Source organism: Cucurbitaria berberidis (assembly GCF_010015615.1).
Source record: "Cucurbitaria berberidis CBS 394.84 unplaced genomic scaffold K460scaffold_7, whole genome shotgun sequence".
In the NCBI taxonomy this organism is placed as follows: domain Eukaryota; kingdom Fungi; phylum Ascomycota; class Dothideomycetes; order Pleosporales; family Cucurbitariaceae; genus Cucurbitaria; species Cucurbitaria berberidis.
In genome coordinates, this window is record NW_024468941.1 from 1,084,779 (window position 1) to 1,101,950 (window position 17,172).

The following is a 17,172-nucleotide window of genomic DNA, read 5'->3' on the forward strand; positions in this document are numbered from 1 at the left end:
ATGGCCTCTCTAATTCGTCAAAGCCCGAGTGCTAGTGCAGCTCGGGTTATTTGTTCAGCCGCTTTCTGATAATAGTCATCCACTTCTGTTAGTAGTTTGTCCGTCTTTGTAATAAGATGATCTTTTTTTTTTGCACTCAGTGGTAACAGTGCAAAGTCGACGTCATGGTTAGAAAGAATTAGTATAATGTCTATTAGTCTGCTGAAAGTATTCAGCAACCCATTGTTATACTGTCAAAGCCTACTCTCTCATGCCAATGCAGCAGACCAAATTACATACACACAACCGCTACCCGCCTAGTGAGCAAGCACATTCCTTAGCATGCTGTTGAACCCATCACTGAGCTTGAACAGCTCCTGAATGGGCGGTTTCTTTGGCTCTCCCGCTTTCCGTCTTAGCTTCTCAGCAGTTCGTGCTCTGCTCTTGCGCTCTGCTTCGATGGGATCTGCAACATCTGCGTCGTCCATATCTTCAGAGTTCTCAGAGTCGCTTGCGTCATCATCGAGTTCGAGGTCTTGGAGGTCAAGCTAAAAAACGTTAACAATCAAGTATATACGGATTAGGAAAATGGAGGAAAGGACGTGACATACCTCATTGAGCCCGAAATCGCTCGACTTGAAACCAGCAATACCGCCCATTAGCGGGTCTGGCTCATCACCACCACTCGCCATCTTCTGCCTCGTCTTATCCGCATGCCACTTCTTCCGCGCGGTCTGCCACTTGATCAACAGGTTAATCTCCCTAATCGCCTTGTTCTTGTCGATCACGTTTGAGTCCATGCCGCCCTGGAATAGCGCGTTCATGTCTAATTTGTTGCCGCCACCAGGCCCGTGACGCAAGAAGTCAAGAATGCCTTCTAACCAGCCCATGAGCTGGTCGAAGAGGCCATTGTCGTGCTTATGTACTTCGTGAACAAATTTGTAGAAGTTGTCTTCGTGACGGGCGCACAAGTCGATGAAGGCCTGTACAGTCTGGTTGGGGTCGGCAGAGACTTCCTGACGCTGGCAGGCTTCGATGGTCTTGATGGTGTCGTCGGCGAACATGGCGAAATCAGTGATGCTATTGTATACATTTGCTGACTTGTAAACGCGGACCAGGGGTTCATAAAAGATGGTGAAGAGGTCCCTGAAAAGCTGCAGGGTTGTGGGCTATAAAACAGTCAGCTGTCAAAAAAACTCAAGTTTGAGAAACGTAACGTACCTCCTCAATGATTTGTAGCATCATAAGCTTATCTCTTTGTCTGAGACAGAGCTTGAGATATTGCTTCAAGTGCGCGAAGAGCTCAGCGCCAGACCGCAGTTCTTTTTCAATCTGAGCGGCCGCGTTAGTACTCGTGCTGAAGTTACTCCGGCTGCTCGTTTTTCTGCTCAAACGACTCGATCTCACATTTTCGACCGCGTTGTTCCAAGCAACGTAAGCATTGAACACCTTCTCCACTTGCTGTGGGCTTAGTTCTGGTTGGAAGAACTCCGAGCGTAGGATGGTCACTACGACATCGACGTTTTCGTTTGCGGCTTCCTGTCGTATTATTTCCTTCACATCCTCATCTGCCTGAACATATGCTTTGATCTTGGCGCAAAGAACTTCATCTTTGATCTTTGTTGATGCGAGTGTATCAATCGTCTTCTGAACAGAGTTGACACCATCATTAATGGCCATACCGAATATCCGCTGCAGGAGAGATCTGGCTCCGAAAGGTTGCGCAAGGAAGAGATCCAGTACTCCGCTCATCACAGCTGCAGGGTTGGCGATTCGGATGACGTTCTTGAGTACACCATAGGGAACAAGAGAGTGTATCCGTTTCGCTTGCGCGAAGAGCTCCGGCGAATTGTCCTCTGCAAGGAAGAGGTGGTAGATGGTGGCAGCCACTTCTATCCGTAGCCACTCTGCAAACTTCTGGTACTCGGGCTTGAGCTCTCTGATGGTGTTCTTGACCCTGATCTCCTGGAAAAGATGTGACAAGCCATTGCTTTCCACGATCTCTCTCCTGAACTTCTCCATGTGTATGTCAAGCTCTGCTGCTCGTTGTCGAGCGACTTCATAGAATTGCCTTTGCTCTTCTATGCGCTTCTTATCCATGTCTTCTCTCCTTTCAATGTCTTCCATCTCTTCCTCGTTGACTTCGATGGGATCCCGTGAAAGGAAGTCGGCCATGGCATTTGATTGCGCGATTCTCTCAATGTGCAAGAAACTTCGAAGGAACGCCCGAAGAGACACACGTTGCTCTTCTCGGTACAGTTTCCGAGGCTGCTTGTATGCTAAACGTTCACCAGATGCCCTAGGCGAGTTCGACCTCCCCAATGACGTTTGCGAACTATTTCTCTTGTGCGCTCCGCCCCAAAGATAGCTCCGTAGCCCTCCGCCGCCGCCGCTACTCTCGTATGGCTCTGGTGGAGGTTCTTGAGTAGAGCCTGATGAGATAGAGCTCACATCATCGTCATCAACACTCGATTGGAGAAGCCCGTCCTTTTTGTTCTTTCGTGGTAGTGGAGTGAGTACTTTGCCCGGAAGCTCTAGGCGTATTCGCTTGTGCAACTGGACAAAATCTTGGTATCGACGGCCGACGTAGAAGTCTTTATCTCCGCCTTGTTTTACTCTGATAAGGTATTCCTGAGAGATTCGCATTAGCACTATTCGTCTTCACCTCTGTCCTTGTACGTACCGCATGCGTATGGTAGCGAACATGCTTCTTCACCGATGTAGTTCTCACGCCCGCGACATTGACATCCCAACCATTGATGAAATGTCCGCTCGGCGCATTCATGGTGAGACCCTGCTCGTTCGCTTGCCGATCTACTATCTCCATTTCTGCGAAGCGAATCCTCTCCTCGTAGCCAGACGCGGTGGGGATGCCTGAGACCATCATAAGCTCCACCAGCTTCTCTGCTTTCAGCGCCAATTTTTTCCTCTTTGTCTCCTCCAGTCGATCTTCCGAGGACGAAATGTCTTTGCTCGCAAAGGATTCAAGAAACTATGACAGCGCCTCTGGTCAGCTTTTCCTCCACCTAGGATTAATATTTTTGCAACGTACAACCTGAAGTTTATCCTGCCAGAACTCCTTCTCCTTGGCCTTATCTAGGAATGGAAAGTTTCGGACGTGGTGTACGAATATGTAGCGGAGGAGGGGGAGTTCGGAGTCTTCTGGGGCGACCTCGCCCGCATCTGAGCGGAAGGGTGCGCCGAAGCGCCTCAGGGCTGTGGGCGACGAAAGCTCGGAGATTTCGTATTTGGTCTGCTGGGAAATGAGTTCGCGCTTGAGGTCTACATACACGTTAGTACTGTTCTCCTCTCTGCGTGCTGCTGGCCTCTGTACAATGTTCCTGCTTTCCGGTCAAGATGGACCCTTCTGGCGGGATCGACATCAAAGAGAATTTGGAGTAGGTCGTGTCATTGCGCGCGAGTGGGAGTGGCCGCTCTGAAGGGTTACGACTGCTCTCCGCCGAGGGTTGAGCGCTCATGGTGGTGGGCTCTATAGCACCATTGAGCTTGATCGCAGGCGGGGTGTCGGCGGGCATACTGGAGTATGAAATTGAGGTACGCGAGCTAGGCAGCGCGACCGGAAGCCCAGTAGGATGTAGGGTAGTTATAATAAGGTTCCTCTAGAGCCTGGGAGAGAAAGTCGACGCGTGTTGTATGACGCTCATGCGCCTGGTGGCTGCGGCTGAGGCTCAACCGAAAGTACAGGCAACTAGCAATGACAAGAAGAGAGATGGATAGTCGACGAGGGCTCGCGGAGCGGCTATAGCGCCACTTTTCTTCGCAAATAAGGCTGAATTCGACGCTTGCCGGCACTGAAGCACTGTAGCAAGTGTAGGTATGTGGAGAAGTTGCTGCTGGTTGCGTCACGGTGCAATGGCGCAGACTCGGGCTGAGCAATTGCAAGCTTGACTGCGGGCCGAACAAGGAAAACACGGCATTTTGCACGCTTATTAGCCACACATGGATCCTGGGGGTTTCCATGTTGCCTATCTTGTTTTCTAGTCAACAGTGAATAGACTCGCTGCATGACCTGCAAAAACGGACGCAATGCAGCTCTTGGTTGGGCGGCGGCGCTTGGCTGTGTGCCCCTCCTTCGGAACCGTCATCGGAAACGCTTTCATGGAATACAAACCAGTATTACTGACGCATGCTTAGATTTGAGCTCGCCCTCTACATACGCTATAGATGAATATACAGTGTACAAACACACGGACTGAGTGTCATATGTGATGTCGAAGTGACCCAAGAACTCCACCCTTGCAACCCTTCCCATGGCTTGCTAGTGCAAGCAAATGACTATCTTGCATCGAGCATAGGGAAAGCCCACCCTTAACGCCTGTCCTATGACCTAGCCACTCATGCGTGGGACTAAAGTCCCGTGATTACATGCCCGCAGTTAGTAGTTGAGCTCTCCGCTACCTCCCCCACCCACAGCATCCAGATCCTCGTAGCTCTTGATAGACCGACCCTGAACAGACTGCACAGGACCAGGCCCACCCTCGCCATATCGCTGGGGACCACCAGGCCTCCCACCACGTGGCGGGGGTGTCAAACGTCCAACCCCACCGTTAGGTCGGTTGCGCCCATCTCGAGGCTGCCTATCATACGGTCCAGCGCGATTGTTGAAACGGTGACCGCCTCGTCGCATCGCCCCAGCGCGATCATCGTGAACAGCATTGGGATCCCAGTTCCCACCCATGGCAGGGTTGAAGAGCGCTTGCAGGTTGAGGCCGTTTTGCATACCATTATTCCCGGTCATGGCCATATTCATGTTAGCTAGGTTGAACCCTCGTGGTGTTCCGGTAGCTTGGATATGGTTGCCCATTGGGAAGTGGCCGTTGCTATTCGCATCGCTGCGTGACGGGGCAATGTGTGCGGGATCGACGACATAGCTGTTGACGAGTCGGAGCTGGTTACTGTTAGCATGAACGTGTTTTAGTAGAATTTCAGCGACACTTACATCGTTCTCAAGCTTCTCAAGCCACTCCGGATGACGCTTCTCCACGTGCTTACGCCAAAAGTGCTGCCCCTTGAAGAGCTTTGTACACTCTGGGACCTTGCAGCGCCACTTGGACTCATCTTCTTGCTTGACATATCGAGCAAGCTCGTCTTCCATAGCTTCTTCCAGAGGTTTGCCCCCAAGCTTCCTGATGTCAACACTCTCCGGTTCGAGTAGCTGAAGAAGCTTCTCCTCGTACGTCTTGACCCAGTTGAAAGCTCGCTGCAGTTGCTGTTGGTTCTTTCCGCTCAGTTTCATGGGCTTCCTCTCTTGCACGGGACTTCCCTCGCCGTTCTCAATATCGCCGGAAGATTCCTGCTTCCTATACGGAAATGGCTCCCCTGTGGCAGTTGCCCTTGCTGTGGCCTTTGCCGCAGTTGTCAAACTAGCACGAGGGCGGCGAAGATGCCCACCTGCACACTTGCGGATCAACTCATGAACGGAATCGCTCTCGAACACGCAAAAGAAGCAGAAGTTGTACACCCGTCGTAGATATTCGATGAGAAGGTCGAGCTTCTTCTTCTTGACCAAAAGCTCTTCGTCGTCGACTTCATCGTCGTACGCGCCCTCTTCATCTTCCATGGCTTCATCCTCGCCCTCTTCAAGCTCTTCCGGATCGCGCTCTTTCTTGGGCGGCGCCGGCGCATTTGCTGGGGGCTGGAGCCAGCCTTTTGAACGGAGGTCCTCGACTCGCTGGTCAATTTTGCTGACACCATCGAGTTCTCCAAACTCTTCGTTGTTCTCCTTGAGCTCGTAATCCAGTTTGCGGACAAGTCGCTCGGCTAGCTCCAGATCACGCTCGATCCGCTCAGGAGCAGAGAAGAGATCCCAAAGTGCCTTCTTACGTGGGGCTGCAGGCGGTTCGTGGATACCGACGTGGCACGTGAAGTTGCCACGAACGTCATCTTGAACAGTCTTGCCATTGAGAGCCTCGAGGGCTTTTTGCGCAGTACCGAGAGGACCTTGAGCAGCTTCAGGCTTGGTATCATCAACGGCACCTTCTTCGGCATCCTCGTCGCGCGCATCACCACGGTCATCGAGCACCATGGGCTGTTCATCGCTGTGGTGGAGGATGACCCAGCCGATACGATGGCACTTCTTCAACGGGTTTGGATCGCTCATGCTGAGCCACTTGAAGCCACCGGGGCCATCGCCCAAATGCTCCTTGCAAAACTCTTCGACCTTCTCACGGTTGACGGTTGGCGCAATAGTCTTGATAAGTAGGGTCGGCTGAAAGGCTGATTCATCACGTATCTCGCCACCTTTGCAAGGCAAGAGATCCCCTACGCCCAGCACTTCGTTGGCGGCGGTTGTCTCGCCTTCTTCTTTTTCAACAATGCCACCAGCGCCGTTCGAGTCGTTCTTATAGATACCCTCAAGCGTGAACTCATCAAAGTAGCCCTCGTCCAACTGTCGCTCCCAGTCCATATAGATGCTTTGGCGATATCCACGGAGCTTCTGCTTAAAAGCAACATCGTACTCGGGATCGTAGCGCTCCTTGAACCATTCATCACTCTTGTGCTTGTCGACAAAGGTCTTTGCCATCTGCACCTGGAGCTTCTCCTTGTACTCGTCGTACGCAGCTTGGATTTGTTCACGTTCCTTGCCTCTTTCTTCTCTAGCTTCGCGCTCTCCCTTCAGGACGGGCTTTCGCCCGCCATTCTTTGCGCGCTCCTTCTCCTCCTTCATGACCTGTTCAACACGCCACCACTCGGCGAAGTAGTTGAAGCCTACTTGGTATTCAAGGTTCATCGGATTGGGTATTGGATTGGTGGTGAAGGTTGGCGCAAAGTTGTCCTGGCCGGGCACGTAGCGGTCGATACCAGCTTGTACCGGTGGAGGGGAAGATCGCCGTCGGTTTCCATCGCGGCGTGGCTGGTCGTAATCGCGAGCGCGATCAGGTTGGTAACGGTCGATGTTCTGAGGCGAGCGCGAACGCCGTCTAGCAGCTCTGCGATCTCCGGAACCTGTTGAACCGAGTGTCAGTTGGTCTGGCTGTGTCGAGGAACAAAGCACCACTCGCAAGAGTGAACGCAAGGCTTAGGAAATGAAGGAGCTGCTGCCTATGGGGACAAAGTCGAGCATGAACGGCACGAGATTCGCGCATGGGCTAAGAGGATGAGTAGCGACAGACCGTGCCGCGAGCATCGAGTAAAAGAAGTAGTGGCTTACCTGGCGAGCGCCGTCTGTAGGAATCTGCGGGAGGTCTGGAATCCTCGCGGGTGCTACTGCAAGTCATCGTCAGCGTTGCTCATAAGCACGATAGATCGAACCAAGCATACGTATAGGAGTCCATCGTTGTAAATGAGAAGCTCCGACAGGCTATAAGCTGTATGGAACCGAATGGTGGTGAGGCTGAGGCTGAGGCTGAGGCTGGTGGTTTTTAGGAGCGTAGGAAGCGTGGTGAATCGATCATCAGCGCAACACACGGGCAGATTGCTTGCTGGGACGCGCAATCTCGCCTGGAGGATGTTGTATGTGGTAGTCGATGGTCGATGGTCGATAGTCGAGAGGCAATCGTGGCGGGTAGCTGTTTGCCATGACGGCTCGGGTTAGACAGAGGACAAATAGGGACAAGAAGAGGATGACGGGACGCGGTTAGTAACGAGTAAGGAAGTGCGTGTGAAGAAGAATTGAACAAGAAGACGGCAGCGCCCGATGCGATTGACGGCACGCGAGCAGCGTCGCAACAAGAGAAGCTGGGAGAGGTAGCTGCGCAAGGCCTCGCGGACGAAGCTATGGGAGCTATGAAGGTAGCGGTACAAGAGGAGGGGGGAAGGGTACGAACAAGGGGCAGCAGGAAGGACGAGAAGCTGCACTCACGATGTGCTGAAGTTGCTCCCAGGCGGAAAAGATGCCAGTGGAGGTGAGATGGAGGAGAAGGGTGAGGTTGGTCGCGGCCAGGCGGCTGGAGAGCCCCAAGACGGGTGAAACGGGGCTAGCGTGGCCTGGTACATCAGAACATGGAGTCAACGGAGCTGCGGCAAGCAAACAAGTGGGTCGTGGTTCGACGCGTGCACCCGTGAAGGACCGAGGCATGATTGGGCGGATGCGCCATTACGTAGTCTTGGGAAAATGCATCGCGAGAAGGGCCATGTGAAGCTGCAGACATACAAGTTACCTTCATTGGCTTCATTGCGCGAGCCGTAGTCCTTTTTGCACGCAGGTACCCGACGAATTGCCTCATCCCAGCCATGACGAGCTACATCCCCTCCCTGACCCTCCCGAGCTTCGTCTTCGAGAACCCTGCCGTAGCTATCTTGCTTCCCGTGGTTTGCGGAACAGCTACTGGGTTCGCCATCAGCCGTAAGTGCATGCAATGCTCCCGACGACGTAGACTATGAAGACACAGCTGAGCCCGTGGCAGCAAGCGTTTCTCAGACGACGTACCGAACACTCAAGCAGCCGCCTCTACATCCGCCTGGCTATGTCTTTGGGCCCGTATGGACCGCCCTCTATGCCACCATGGGCTATACTGCCTATCGCGCGTACACGACCGGCATATCATCCTTGAATCCTGAGACCGTCGCTCTTGCCAAAGTACACGATTCCCCAAATATCTGCAACCACCTGATCTAACATGATATAGCATGGAGCGACGCTCTACACAATCCAGCTCGCTCTCAACCTCCTCTGGACACCACTGTACTTCGGCATGGGCCGTCCCGTCGCTGCGACAGTCGACATTCTCGCCCTTGGTGGCACAGTGGCTTGTCTTGCCAACATCTGGGGACAGGTTGACCCCGTTTGTGGCTGGTTGCTCGCACCATATCTGGGCTGGCTTGGCTTTGCTACCTATCTCTGCGTAAGTACCACTACCAGCATCCTTATTATGCACCATTGGGGCTAATGTACAACAGGCCGGGTCTGGCTATCTCAACAACTGGGACTTTAGGGGTGCTCTTAAGAAGGATTAGAGGAACGGACCATTCTGGTGACACGAATGGAAGCAGCTAGATGTCTTCACGACATTCTGGCCTGTACAATAACCTTGCAACATTTTCCTGCACAGGGCGCACGGCGCCGCACTCGTCTTTCACCTCTTTCACGCCGCTTGTCCTTCTGATTTCCCAGCCTCAATTCATCAATCTTTTCGTTGCCCATTCTCGAGCATTGCCTTGATTAAAAAGATAGCCTCATACTCTCTAGCTGCAACGCTTTGCAAAATACCATTCGACCTTTTCTTCATTTGCTTTGTGGTACCGCACGGGCAACGAGTAATCTGCCGGCTGCTCCTTCCCAACGTTACATATTCTCGCCTTCACCGCGGGTCACTCTTTCCCTTCCAGACTTCTTTTTTCGGTTGTTGTGCCCCGCTTCCTTCACTACCGTGAGTCACTGCTACCTCGTCTATTATTTCGTCACGCCCCAACGTTATTCACACGACTCAAGCGACGCTATATTCCTACGCCAGCAAGACGTGGCAGAATGAAACCGCATGAGGGCAAGATGAACCTGCAAGACGCAACGTAAGCCACGGCTAGCGCTTGTTGTTTGCTTAGCTGATAACGCAGTTCTATTCGAAACCAGCAGGAATCACGGCTCCTCTGTCTGCCTGCTGAGATTCGCCTCAAGATCTACGGATATGCACTCGGTGGGCTCGAAATCGGCATCATGTCAGGCAGGTGCTGGGGAAAGCAGTTTGTCATCGTCGCCAGGCCGGCAAATGCCTCGCGGTGGGAGATGACGGAACATCTCCTGGCTTTGACAGCAAGTTGCCGCCAGATCCACGCCGAGACGAAACTTCTGCCCTATTCTATGAACGAATTCGTGGGATCTCGCAATTACCTCAAGCCGCTCATTACCGGTGGTCTTTTCGACAGCGCGCTGGTGCTTGTGGTCCCCAAAATACGGGTTCTCATAGGCTGTTGTGACGTCGAGGAGCACAGCGGCGCTCCTCGACTCGAGCGGCCCCTTGCTGATATGTTACTGGTTTTCCGCGGACTACCTGGGCTCAAACGTGTCACATTGGACTGGGATGGGCAATTATGGGGCAACGACTGGGAGTACTTACGAGGATGTTTGCTCAAGGAGATGAAGCGGGCCTTTGACCTGGAGCCGAGGCTGGATCACATCGAGGTCGAGGCAGTAAATCTCCGGCACTGCAGAGTAGAAGAGTGCTAGCGACTATTGCTACGGGTTATGAGCTTCTTAGTGAACATGCCTGCGCAGGGTCGTTGGCGAGGTGAGAAACGGGCAGCAGGCGATAACTAGCCGTGAAACATAGCAAAGGCGAGAGTTCTGGGACATCAGAGAGGCAAAGCATACACAAAGGAGTGGCTTGATGACAGTAGACGAGCAACTCCAAACGTATCTAGTACATCAGTTCCCAAACATGTGTAACTGTCAAACAAAATGGTCTTACGAAAGTAAAGAGGGCGAATGCATCAGGAAAAAAACCAGTACTACAAGCGCCGCATGGATTGACGTGTTCTGTAAATTTGTTGATGTGACTGGTCGCGGACTAAGATATGACGTTGTGCGTGCAAGGGGCGTAAGAACGTTATTGTATATCGCTACATCTGTGTAAGCAGAGTTCTTCAATACAGGAGCAATATCCTAAGCCGGGGAATGTTGATGGTCCTGTCTGAGAAGATGCACGTGCTCAGCCCCCATAGAGTAGCTTTCTTTGTTCTTCCAAAGCACCGATTTCGCCTTGCTGTGCTCGCTTGTACGACTTTGAAGAGGCAATATAGTTATGAGGGGAAACAAAGAATGCTGGCACTCGTCACTTCAGATTCCTCCACCAACTCTCCGAGTCGAGTCCAAGCCGGCGGACTGTCGGACTAGAGATGATCAACATGATGAAGCCTATGGCAGAGGACTACTATGACATGCCTTCTGAACTGTTGCCAACATCTAACTTCGCGAACCGACCGATGAGCGACATCAGCATGCTTGACGGAATGACGTTCATGGTCTCCTCCTCCTCCTCTTCTTCTTCGTCTTCATCGGGCGATGATGAAAGGGAAACGACTACGCAAACTCGAAGCCCGACCAAGCTAACACAATGGATACTTTCACGCTCGGGGCTACGGGAACAGCCAAAGATTTTAATAACAGCACCACCTGAGGAGGGATCGAGACTCCGGGCGGGAAGCCTGAGCAATGATAAAAACGGCACGCACCGACCGCGGAAAACGCAGTCAGCGCCTCCGGGCGTACTGTGTCCGTCGATGTTCATTCCGCCGCAGCCCAGACGAGCGATCAGTGTGAGAATGGGCGGTTTGACAACTATGGGGAGTATGATACCAGAACGGGCCCCTATGGAGAGGAGTCCTTTGACTGTCAAAGGGATTCTTAGTGACGACACCGCGGAACAGCAAGGACAGTTACTGCCCATGGCACACGCGTTGAAACACGAGGATATTTCTCAGACGACAGCAGAACAGGAACCACCAAGCTCTTTCTCACGAAAAGCGCGAGTAAGGGATACGCTGAAGAAGAAGCGAATGGAGATGTTGAACATTGTAGGTTTTGAGGCGAAGGAAATACCAAACTCGCCAAACTCAATGTTGAGCACACCAAGAGAACTGTATGGGATCAAGCAGTCAACGACCGAATCGCTCCCTAGCCCTTGCTCACCAACGCGGGTACCGACCATGTCCATCTCGTCGAGGACACGCACACCCCCTGCGCAGTCTGACATACAAAGTCGCGACCAGGTAGTCAATAATACTAGGAGAGACAGAGGCCTACTCGGCCGAAAGCATGTCTACCTGCCAGGTAAAATCTGTCTCGAAGAACACCCAGGAAAGCCTCGCATAGACTCCGTCGCAAGCACAGATCTGTTCAGCACGGCGCTAGCGACCAAGGCAAGCCGTTTCTCTGACATCATAGGATTAGATAACATAGTCATGTTCTTCGAAGACTTTGGTGTGGTCGAACAGGAAACAGAGGAGAGTCTGGACAAGTACTGGCTTGATGATAGCCATCCAGCTCGTAGGCAGCACAGCATAATAAGCGTAGAGGAAACTGCGTCCAAGAGCGTCAGAAAGGCTGCAAGTCCTCCCGGGTCAAAGTTCTCCTTCTCCTCGGGGTCGTCGACTGCTTCTGAGCCTCCACCCAGGCGAGCGAAGCGCCAACGGATCAGGCTGAGGAGACTGTTGTCGCCGGGCCTCCCCGGCGCAGCCTTCCTCAAACCCCCTGTAAGTCGGGGACAACAAACTGAGAAGTCGTGACAAGCTAGAAAAGGAAGATAGAATAATAATGGAGACAAATTTTAAAATGGCGGAGCACCGTGATGGTATTTCGCGAAAGTATAATGATGATCTCAACAAGCAATCCGCAATACACGATGGCAAGGATAGGCGATCCGAGGAAGGCGATCCGAAGGGTCCCGCGGCCATAAGCCCTAGCTAGATGACGACTGTTTGCTGCCATTCTGCCTGGCGGCGTGGCATCTGGTACGAAAAGGACGTTGGCGCGACGCAAGAGGGCAAGGTGAGTGGAGGAGGGCGCTCTGCCACTGACAGCAAAGTAGACCAGATGTGAAGGGATGCATGAAACTTGTTGCCCTTCACCGGGTGTGAACGAGGACGCTGGCGCCAAGCATACCGGGGCCAGTCCTCCATCATACGACAAGAAAAGTGAGGCAGCGAATGGCACTCGTCCTCATTTCCTTTGGTCCAATCGCCCGTCTGCGAGATCAATGTTGATCGTCAGCTTGGGTGCCCTTCTCAGCCTGGCTTGGCCCTTCGTCCACCGTTCAGCGCGGGCCGCCGTCGTCACACGCCCCCTCCCACACGAGCCAGCGCATCGACCGCATCCCCCATGTGTCCACTCACTCCCAGTGGTGCTAAAAGCCCGTCGTGTCCCCCCGACCCGCTTCATCACCTACTGATCGCCTCGCCATTCTCAAAGCCCCATTCGCGTTCTCCCTGACAATCCCGACTATCATCACCGTCTGTCAACCGTACGTTTTTCCCTGCACAGACTCCCATTCCCGGTGTCGCCGTTGCTGATCTCCGTCATCGCGCAGTTTGCTTCCAACAACACCACCGTTATTACTGTTGTTCTGTCTTACATGTCACACATGATGGCTGCAACTCTCGCAAACAGCAGTCCGACCTATCTCCAAATACTCGAGCAGGCCAAACAGGACTTCTGGAGTGGTCACGCACACCTCTCAGAGGAGCAGCGACAGGAGCTTTGGTTACAGGCCGCCTCGACCCTCCCAAGCAATGCCTTCAACCCGACACAACCTTCGATGGCACACCAGACCCCACGCTCAATGCCCTTTTGCGCGCCAGATTTGACGCAGCTCCAAGTATGGATGACACCTCTTTGGTCTACGCTCTCCTCTTCTAACGCCCCCCCTAGACATCAGGCCTCAGATCCATGCATCGCAACTCGCCAGCTCCAGCCATGGGCCGCTCGATATCGACCACTACATCAGACAGCAGCAGCCTGCAACGGTCAACGAGCACCTTCTCAGATTGGCAATCCATGTCTCAAGAGTCAATCAACGACTACACCCACTACCCGGACACTCCAATGCGAAGACAACCCTCACTCCAACCTGTTGTCGAGGGTGCAGCCTTCGTTAATGACAGCACGGTTGAGTACAGTCCCGATGACTTTGTCAACACTTGCATCGAGCCAGTTGGCTCTTCTCTCCCCCTCCCCCTTCCCCAGTATCCCCAACAATTACATGTTCAACTGACACCCAACCTGGAGTGGAATTCATCTTCGGATGGCTCCACGTCACCCAGCTCACCCTCAACTGCTCTGATGACTCCTGTTACTCAATCAAGTAATTCTATGAGCCGTCAGAGCAGTTACAACCCGCTTTTCTTTGACAACGTTCCCATGTTGCGCGTTCAGTCTGATTCTTCTTGCATGCTCTCTATCCTCCCTGAGGATGGGGTTCTTTCGTTTCCTTATCATGTCGAGTCGAAAGCCATCAGCAATCATGTTGATGGTTCTCATTTCCTTAATTTCACTGGTTCTACCAGTGAAGCTTTCTTTTCCCCTGCGTCACATTCTGTTTCTGCAAGTGCGCAAGCACTTGTTTCTTCACCAAACGAGCAGTCGTACCTGGCGGAGGATATGCGGAGGTCGGCTTCAACATCTTCAAGCGAGAGCAGTGCAAGCGACGCTTCGGCGCCGTCTTCCACTTGCTCTCGCCAATCACGACGCGAGCGCGAGATCAACGCGCAAGCTGCCGCTCGCAAGATTGCCCCAAAAGCAGTCGAAAGTAGTGATGAGACCGAGTCTACGCCATCAAATGCTCAGATGGCAAGGATAAGGTCTGATGACGGATCGTCCAAGACTGTTGGTGTCATCTCTAAAACACCGTATGTGCGCCCTCATCATCCAAAGATCATGTGTCCGCACTGCATCGAGCGGCCTGAGGGCTTTCGTGGCACGCATGAACTCGACCGCCACATTGCTCGTGCACACTCTGCTAGGCGTAAAGGGTATATTTGTGTCGACTTCTCTTCTGACAAGAAGTATCTCGCCAATTGTAAGCACTGCCGCAACAAGAAGGTCTACGGCGCATACTACAATGCTGCTGCTCATCTACGACGTGCTCACTTCCATCCCCGAAAGCGGGGCAGGAAGGGCAAGAACGATGAGAAGCGTGGTGGTATCGGTGGGGGTGACCATCCTGCAATGGAGTATCTCAAGCAGTATTGGATCAAAGAGGTGGACGTCGACAACAAACCGTGCCACGCATCGCCTGAGAGCGCTTCCGACGATGTGCCCGAACAAGATGACGACTCGTATAACGCGACATGCGACGTCGACGCCTCGTACTCTTCAACACAACTACAAGTGCCAACGCCGATCAACACCCAAGTCCCCGTTGAGTCTAGTCAGTATATGGACTATGCAATGAGTATGCATACTGAGCCTATCATGATGTATGACAACGCTGCCTTCGCGGCTTATGATCCCAACGTCGCCGCGACGAACGACATCAACAACTTTCAGTTCGATGTGTATATGCCCCAATAGGGACATATACTTATTTTTCCTTGTTTTTCTTTTTTTCACGTACATAACGTTGGCTTGGGATTTGATTTTTGATTTGGAGTTTTGATGTATAGACCACTGGCTACTCCGATGGAGTGGTTGCGGTAGGCCTGCATTGTGGCGTTATGTTTGGGTCGTAGCAATAACTTCTAGTAGCGTGTATGCGCTATGAGAGATGCGTGCGACATTTTCATCGTACGTTGTGGATGTTCTTCTGCACTGCCGTTCTTCAGTGCGCCATCACTTGAGTGTGCGATTTCCTTTGCAATGGAGGTCATGTCTTCAAACGCGTCGCTCTTATTGTATCAAGTTTTAATATCTTTGTCCGTAGCTTTAGCTATAGACTTCACGAACATGAATATTCAACGTTTGTATCTTTGCATCTTGGTGAGTGATAATGTCACGTCGCGCCATCCCATCTTGGCCAGCAGCAAACGTGGGCACACGTCCGCGCCTTCCAGCAACATGGGAGCGTCTCAAAAACTTGCCCTTACCACAGCTTCTCGCCCTTCAATGCGCATCACTTGTCTATACCTCGTTATACTTCGCAAACAATGTTTCGACGGCCAAAGAGCCTTCCCAGCTCTTCTTTGTCTCATTCTTCTCGACCACCCATTCAAACTGGTCGCACAATGTGATTGATTGTCTCTGTTCAAGACAAGGACTTTTTTCTGTCTCGCAGTGCTCATAGCTGCCTTATATCTCAAGCTCGTACGAAGACCATCTCAACCCGTTAACGTTCTTACTATTGCATTATCTGAGATAACATCTGCATTCTTTTCCAACTCGCTTCGAACATATCACCATATCGTAAGCTAGACCAGCATCACAGCAAATATGTCAGGCTTCACTACGACTGCCCTTCGCGGCAACACACCAAATACCTTCTTTTGCACTCCCTTCGATGGCGAAATCGCGCCAGAACCAACTGCTCCATCACGCCATCCAAACTATCCAAACTACGAACCCCTTCGTCGCCGCAAGTACTCAGACACAAAATACGATGTCCGATCTACCTATCCAAAAGGCCATGCCTTGAGAGCGCCGTACCGAGTGAGTAAACACAGCACTGAAAGACGGAGCCGTCCGTCTTCTGATAGTTTCGGAAGCTCTAGGAATCCGTCTGTCACGAATATCAGGTCTGAGAGTTCATACCCTAGTGACGAAGCGCGGTGCTTCATCCCAATAGACAACTCAGAGGAAGAGACGAAACGCACGTTCTTGCATGCAGTCACAGAGCAATTCCGAGCTCTACGTGACTTCTTCACCGTCAACAACACCGACATTGAAGAGGAACAGGACAGGCTCGCCTGGAACGACAGGGAGCTTATGCTGGTGGCTGCGAGCGCTTACAAGCAACTTTGGTGGGAGCTCAAGATGCGAACCGTCCGACAAGGCAAGAGGAGGGCTACGAAGACATTGCGTTCCGCACCACGATGGGCTTGTACTAAAGCGGTAGATACTACTTTGGCTCTGTATGAAATAACAGGAAATTTGGCAGGGCGGCTGGGGCAGTATATCGCATCCAGGAAGATCATGGGGAATGGTTGGCATGTCGTCGGTGAGTCTGCCGCTTTGATCTGCCAGATACAAGGCTTTGTGACTTGGACTCTAGTCATGAGTGTTATATGTACAAAGACGTTTCTGCATTCTTTGAGCATGCTACTTAGGATTTGGAGGTCAAGGTAGGAAGGTCATGAGGCCTGGTGAGTTGATTGTCATTCGTACGAAGCGTTGTTTAGACTTGAAAAAGGAACCGATGTAATGGGGGTCACTGGGAGGTGAGCCACACCACGTAATGAGCCAAATTCAAGCATTTGATTTCTGGAGTCTCTCCCACGTATGCGTATGAAGATATGCGTATGAAGATATCGTCAGGCTGGCCATGTTGTGAGGCCACTGGACTTCTAAATACCAGCCGGCAGCAAGGACCTTCATGTTGTTCGGTCTCGCTGTCAATCTATCCGTCGACGCTGTCAAGACCTGCTTCAGCTTCACCCCCCTACTCCATTGCAAAGATCGACCTGTCTCGAAGATTCGGCACTATCAAGCAATGCTTCCAAAGCTGAAGGATACAACTGCACGCTTTGCCGGCCACTTTGAGCTGGAGGCATGCAGTTCCAAGGGTTTCACCGGCTGGCAAGGTGGCGTTCCGACGCCTCGATAGCGGCAGCTTCATCAAAATCCCAACGAGCGAGGAGGAGAAACACATG

The 17,172-nt window shown here is 52.3% G+C and overlaps 8 protein-coding genes across 8 annotated transcripts; 6 read left to right on the top strand and 2 right to left on the bottom strand.

The window, feature by feature from the left end:
* Positions 1-161: 161 nt before the first annotated feature.
* On the bottom strand, positions 162-3,874 carry K460DRAFT_323199 (uncharacterized protein). Its single transcript, XM_040930536.1, has 6 exons — positions 3,314-3,874; positions 3,032-3,261; positions 2,663-2,971; positions 1,201-2,610; positions 591-1,148; positions 162-527 (listed from the first exon to the last, which is right to left on the bottom strand). The coding sequence occupies exons 1-6, from the start codon at positions 3,513-3,515 to the stop codon at positions 297-299; spliced, it is 2,940 nt and encodes a 979-aa protein (XP_040783047.1). The 5' UTR covers positions 3,516-3,874; the 3' UTR covers positions 162-296.
* Positions 3,875-4,375: 501 nt separating this feature from the next.
* Positions 4,376-7,274, bottom strand: K460DRAFT_360157 (uncharacterized protein; the record flags this gene model as incomplete). Its single annotated transcript, XM_040932252.1, has 4 exons — positions 4,376-4,888; positions 4,940-6,945; positions 7,151-7,206; positions 7,261-7,274. 4 exons carry the CDS (start codon positions 7,272-7,274, stop codon positions 4,376-4,378), a joined length of 2,589 nt encoding a protein of 862 aa, XP_040783048.1.
* Positions 7,275-8,172: 898 nt separating this feature from the next.
* On the top strand, positions 8,173-8,895 carry K460DRAFT_411073 (benzodiazepine receptor family protein-like protein; the record flags this gene model as incomplete). Its single annotated transcript, XM_040937451.1, has 4 exons — positions 8,173-8,284; positions 8,346-8,518; positions 8,568-8,783; positions 8,839-8,895. The coding sequence occupies 4 exons, from the start codon at positions 8,173-8,175 to the stop codon at positions 8,893-8,895; spliced, it is 558 nt and encodes a 185-aa protein (XP_040783049.1).
* Positions 8,896-9,120: 225 nt separating this feature from the next.
* Positions 9,121-10,182, top strand: K460DRAFT_209346 (uncharacterized protein). Its single transcript, XM_040927252.1, has 3 exons — positions 9,121-9,308; positions 9,371-9,447; positions 9,493-10,182. The coding sequence occupies exons 2-3, from the start codon at positions 9,407-9,409 to the stop codon at positions 10,100-10,102; spliced, it is 651 nt and encodes a 216-aa protein (XP_040783050.1). The 5' UTR covers positions 9,121-9,308; positions 9,371-9,406; the 3' UTR covers positions 10,103-10,182.
* A 1,011-nt stretch (positions 10,183-11,193) lies between these two features.
* On the top strand, positions 11,194-12,224 carry K460DRAFT_371676 (uncharacterized protein). Its single transcript, XM_040934394.1, has one exon. The coding sequence runs from the start codon at positions 11,215-11,217 to the stop codon at positions 12,157-12,159; it is 945 nt and encodes a 314-aa protein (XP_040783051.1). The 5' UTR covers positions 11,194-11,214; the 3' UTR covers positions 12,160-12,224.
* A 792-nt stretch (positions 12,225-13,016) lies between these two features.
* K460DRAFT_296925 (uncharacterized protein) lies at positions 13,017-14,941 on the top strand (the record flags this gene model as incomplete). Its single annotated transcript, XM_040929663.1, has 2 exons — positions 13,017-13,247; positions 13,301-14,941. The coding sequence occupies 2 exons, from the start codon at positions 13,017-13,019 to the stop codon at positions 14,939-14,941; spliced, it is 1,872 nt and encodes a 623-aa protein (XP_040783052.1).
* A 93-nt stretch (positions 14,942-15,034) lies between these two features.
* K460DRAFT_209359 (uncharacterized protein) lies at positions 15,035-15,699 on the top strand. The gene has a single exon (XM_040927254.1). It carries the CDS (start codon positions 15,128-15,130, stop codon positions 15,599-15,601), a length of 474 nt encoding a protein of 157 aa, XP_040783053.1. The 5' UTR covers positions 15,035-15,127; the 3' UTR covers positions 15,602-15,699.
* A 97-nt stretch (positions 15,700-15,796) lies between these two features.
* Positions 15,797-17,126, top strand: K460DRAFT_360161 (uncharacterized protein; the record flags this gene model as incomplete). Its single annotated transcript, XM_040932253.1, has 3 exons — positions 15,797-16,520; positions 16,645-16,665; positions 16,885-17,126. The coding sequence occupies 3 exons, from the start codon at positions 15,797-15,799 to the stop codon at positions 17,124-17,126; spliced, it is 987 nt and encodes a 328-aa protein (XP_040783054.1).
* Between the last annotated feature and the right edge of the window lie 46 nt (positions 17,127-17,172).